The following is a 5278-nucleotide window of genomic DNA, read 5'->3' on the forward strand; positions in this document are numbered from 1 at the left end:
AGAGAGAGTAGCAAAATTCCTGCCCCAGAGATAGGAAAGGAATGAAGAAGAAAAAAAAGCTGGGGACATTGGTGGTAGTAAAGGTGCACTGGTAAAGGGTGGTTAGTGTACATTGTAAGACTAAGACTCAATCATGAACAACTTTGTAATCATGATGTTTAAATTTAAAAAAAAAAAAAGGCCAAGAAATGCTGAAAGGAGCATATCTAAGTTCTAGAAAAAGTAGTTTTAGTACTCTATAAAAACTATAGTGCTGAAAGAATGGAATTTGGGGAAAGGCCAATTTAATCTAATAAGTACTAAAAACAAAAGTGAAAGAAAAGTCACAAAGGTAAGGCAGAGAAGTACTTTCAACTTTGAAAGGTGACCTGATGAAAAGTTTATCTAAAGGACAAAAATCACTTCAAATTAATTCTAGTCCTCCCAAATGCTCAGCCCCTAGTGTTACTCTTCTCTATAAAAGATATAAAATTTATTTTTCTGCTTATAAATTTCTTTTCACAAGGGACCTAATTATTTCTCTTATAATTGTCAATTTTGTATTCAATTTGTGAGGTATCTTCAATTTTTTAAATGTTATCTTTCTTTTTAGAGGAAAATAATTTAGTCTTCTTATTATGATAACTGTTGGATTTTGATTAATTATATTTATCAAATTGAGAACGTTTCTTTCTTTTTGATTTCATGAATGGGTATTAGAGATTATTTTTCTTGCTTTCCTACATTGATTCTTTTGTGATTTTTCTTATTTGTCCTGTTAGTATAAATCACATTGACTGCTTTTAAAATATTGAACCTAACTTGAATCCATCTGATACATTTAACTTTACCATGGAGTGTAAGTTATATTGTATATATTTCTAAATTAGATTTGTTATGATTTTTCTATTTTTACTTCTATTTCTTAACAGAATATTGGTCTACAATATTTAGTTGTTTGTATTTTCTGGTTTTTGAGCCACACCCATTGGCAGGCTCAGAGGACTATATGAGATGCCAGGAATCTGTCCCAGGTGGGCTGCATGCAAGGCAAATGCCCTACTGCTATGCTATCTCTCTGACCCTACAGTGTTTAGTTTTTATACTGTCGTTATATATTTTAAAAAATATTTTATATTGTCATTTTTTCCCTTTAAACCGTCTTTTTTTTTTTTTTTTTTAGTTTGGTCTCAGATATCTAGCTTAAAATTACAGTGGAAGAGCTGGATAGTACAGTGGGTTGGGCACTTTTCTTGCATGTTGCTGATCTGGTTTGATCCCTAGCATCCCCCATGGTCCCCTGATACCATCAGGAGTAATTTCTGAGTGCAAAGCCAGGAATAACCCTGGAGCATCACTGAGTATGACCAAAAAACAAATAAAAAAACAAAAGTTGGAAATATTCACATTAATTTTATTGAATTATAGTTTCATAAACTATTATTTTATATACATTAACATTTATATAGACATACCTTAGGCTATTGACAAAATATTGATATCAAGTTAAATTTGGAAACCTTTCTTCTTTTATGACGCTTTTTTTTTTTTTTTGGCTTTTGGGTCACACCCGGCAGCGCTCAGGGGTTACTCCTGGCTCCATGCTCAGAAAATCGCCCCCGGCAGGCCCGAGCCTGCCCATATGGGATGCCGGGATTCGAACCACCGTCCTTCTGAATGAAAGGCAAACACCTTACCTCCATGCTATTTCTCCGGCCTTTTATGACACTTTCATCCCTCATTTATTATATATATTATTATTTTGTTTGTTTGTTTGTTTTCGGGCCACACCCATTTGATGCTCAGGGGTTACTCCTGGCTAAGCGCTCAGAAATTGCCCCTGACTTGGGAGGACCATATGGGACGCCGATGGATCGAATCGCGGTCCTTCCTTGGCTAGTACTTGCAAGGCAGACACCTTACCTCTAGCGCCACCTCGCTGGCCCCATTATATATATTATAAGTATATATAATATGTATGGGGTTTTTGTTTGTTTTGAGGCCACACCCAGTTGTGTTCAGGGGTTATTCATGGCTCTGCATTCAGAAATTGCTCCTGGCAGGCTCGGGAGCATATGGGATGCCAGAAACTGAATCCAGGTCCGCTGCTTGCAAGGCAAACGCCCTGCTGCTGTGCTGTCGCTCCAACCCCTATAATTATCTTTTAATATTCTTTTGTAGTCACTCAGAAGCACAGTGTTAAGGTTTATATTTCAATGAACATAACTTAGACCTAAAGATAAAATAAAAATTTTCTACATATTTTTTCTTTTCTCTTTTGTGCTATTCTCAGCTCTGCTCAGGGCTTTCTTTTGGTGCTGTGCTGAGAGATCACTCCTAGTGGTGCTGTGAGGACAATAATAATGCTGGGGATTAAATGGGGTCAAGCCACATGCAAGAAGATCCCCTTAACCTATTTCTATGGCCCTATTAATGTGTTTTTCTTCTTTTTCTTAAATGTGCAAACTTTCCTTCTTTTATAATTTTTTCCTTAGTCACTCTTTATGGTAGATATTTTTTAAAATTAATGACTCATAAATTTTCTTAGTTTTTCATCCTTGAGGGATGTTTTTATTTCTCATCCATATCTGAAATATTTTTTCTGGCTTAAGAACTCTTCTACATTGTCTATAGATGTTAATGTGGAATTTGCTGTCCAGTAGAGTTAGACACAAAGCACCATATTAAGTTTTCCAAATGTAAGACTTTACCTTCAATAAAGTGAATTTTATTCTAAATTTCAGAAATGCATTATGAAATGTAATAGAGGTTATAATAAAGACTTACTTCATCTTTTTACTTAGATTTCAAAGAAAAACTTGTGTTTCTCTGTTTCATTCAAATCTAGCAAGTCAGAGAAAATAACTTTTTGTGTCTACTTTTTATTTTTTAATTTAGCATGGAGAAGAAACTTATGTCATTGCCTGCAACCATCTCCATGCCAGAAATGGATCCCAACAACACCTTTAACAATGACAACAGCAACAGAAACTGCACAATTGAAAACTTCAAGAGGGACTTTTACCCCATCGTTTATCTGACAATATTTGTCTGGGGCATCTTGGGAAATGGCTTCTCCATATATGTTTTTCTGCAGCCTTATAAGAAGCCTACACCAGTGAATGTTTTCATGCTAAACTTGGCCATTTCAGATCTCTTGTTCATAAGCACCCTGCCCTTCAGGGCTGACTATTACCTCAGAGGCTCCAATTGGATATTTGGGGACCTGGCCTGTCGGATTATGTCTTATTCGTTGTATGTCAACATGTATAGCAGTATCTATTTCCTGACTGTCCTGAGTGTTGTGCGTTTCTTGGCAACTGTTCACCCCTTCCGGCTACTCCACATCACTAGCATCAGGAGTGCCTGGATTCTATGTGGGAGCATATGGATCCTTATCATGGCGTCTTCAGTAGTGCTACTGAACACTGGATCTGAGCAAAATGGCAATAACTTCCAATGCCTAGATCTCAGTATCAAGAAAGTTGTTAAACTACAAACCATGAACTACATTGCCTTAGTGGTGGGCTTTCTGCTGCCGTTCTGCATACTTAGTATCTGTTACCTGCTGATCATCCGAGCTCTATTAAAGGTGGAGGTTCCAGAATCAGGGCTACGGGTTTCTCATAAGAAGGCTCTAACCACCATCATTATTGCCTTGATCATCTTCCTCCTATGTTTTCTACCCTATCACATACTGCGAACACTCCACCTGCTGGTGTGGAAAGTGGATTCATGCGTAGATGGAGTGCATAAAGCTGTGGTTATCACTCTGGCCTTGGCAGCAGCTAATAGTTGCCTCAATCCCTTTCTCTACTACTTTGCTGGGGAAAATTTTAAAGACAGACTAAGATTTGCATTTAAAAATGTTTATCCACTGAAGAAAAAATATAGATTTTCTGCCAGTTCATGGTTGAAAAGGGAAACACCAGTGTAAGGGTTATAAGGTGAAGTCTGATATTTTGCCCTATATGTGCCCTATATGTGCCCAATATATGTGCCCAATAACATGTAGCTTCCAAATGACCTGGTGTTTATACAATATTCAACAAAAGTCTATTGCCAACATTTAGGTGACATGATATTTAAAAAATAAACTTATTTAATTTTTTCTTTTGATGTGTTTTCTGTCTTAATGAGAATAAGTCTAAATGAGAATGCAGAGTAAAAAATTCACTGCCAGACTCTTTAAACTAAAACTCAGACTGGGGCAAAGTGCTGAGCGTAACAGTCAATCCGAGAATCCTCAGATTCTCAGGTGCACCAGACATCTTACATTTTCAACTTTAAGATAGCTCTAAGTTCTTCAACTTCTCCAGCTTCTCCTCTCTCTTGATTATATCAAAATACAGAAAAAAATTTTTTTTTTGGTTTTAGGGCCTCATCTAGCAGAGCTCAGTGGTTACTCCTGGCTCTGTGCTCAAAAGTCACTCCTGGCAGGCTCTGCTGGGGATTGAATCCAGGTTGGCCACATATAAGGTCAATGCCCTATCTGCTGTGTCATCACTCCAGCCCTTTCCCAAATACAGTCAATTAACCAAGCTACAGAGGCCCTATTGCAGCTAATAAAAGCATCTTAAGACATAAGGGGAAAACTTTGATGATAAAAAGGGAAGGTTACCTTGAAGTAAAGCAAAGTTGAGTCCCAAATAATAAGAAGGAAATAAATAGTGTTGAGGCAAGAGACTGGTAAGTAGGAGAAAGAAAAGGAAATTTTATTTTGAACCTGGCAGTGGGATTACTTCTTTGAATTTGGTTCCTATGGCCTCTTTTTCTGCCACTGTGAAAAGCAGGACAGGAAGAGTGGAGAGGACCTGAGGTATGGTCCTAGGAGGTATAAGGATCATATGTGGGAACAGGAGAGAAGGTTATTTTTACTCTTGAGATTTGATTTCCTACTGACTTTCTTACTTGTCTTACAGGCAAAACATGACTCCATTATGGATAGTATTTATATAGAGGATAATATATGTAATAAAATACTGATCCAACCTTTCTTAGAAAATGTGATGGCAATATGTATATGTGGGAACAAGATATAAGAATATAAGTTAATATATTCTATCATGAAAATGTTTAATAACTAAAGGTAATTAATGATGTATAACAATAGTATTTAGTGAAGGAGCTAAAAACCAGAAGAAACTAAAGAGAACTGATAAGGTTGCCTCTGGAGAGAGCTGGGATGAGAAAAGAAGATAGAGACTTCTCTTTCTTTTAAGAATTGTCTAACTTGCAAATATGTATTATTAAAATAAAATTTAAATTAAATTTAAATTTAAATTTTAATGAAAGTTAA

The 5278-nt window shown here is 36.4% G+C and overlaps 1 protein-coding gene across 1 annotated transcript; it reads left to right on the forward strand.

The window, feature by feature from the left end:
- Positions 1-2878: 2878 nt before the first annotated feature.
- On the forward strand, positions 2879-3916 carry CYSLTR2 (cysteinyl leukotriene receptor 2). The gene has a single exon (XM_049778819.1). The coding sequence runs from the start codon at positions 2879-2881 to the stop codon at positions 3914-3916; it is 1038 nt and encodes a 345-aa protein (XP_049634776.1).
- Positions 3917-5278: the final 1362 nt, after the last annotated feature.

This window comes from Suncus etruscus, chromosome 8 (genome assembly GCF_024139225.1).
Source record: "Suncus etruscus isolate mSunEtr1 chromosome 8, mSunEtr1.pri.cur, whole genome shotgun sequence".
In the NCBI taxonomy this organism is placed as follows: Eukaryota; Metazoa; Chordata; class Mammalia; order Eulipotyphla; family Soricidae; genus Suncus; species Suncus etruscus.

Bases quoted from the DNA above. Each gene is read 5' to 3' on its own strand.
- CYSLTR2 (XM_049778819.1), top strand. From the start codon at position 2,879: ATGGAGAAGAAACTTATGTCATTGCCTGCAACCATCTCCATGCCAGAA.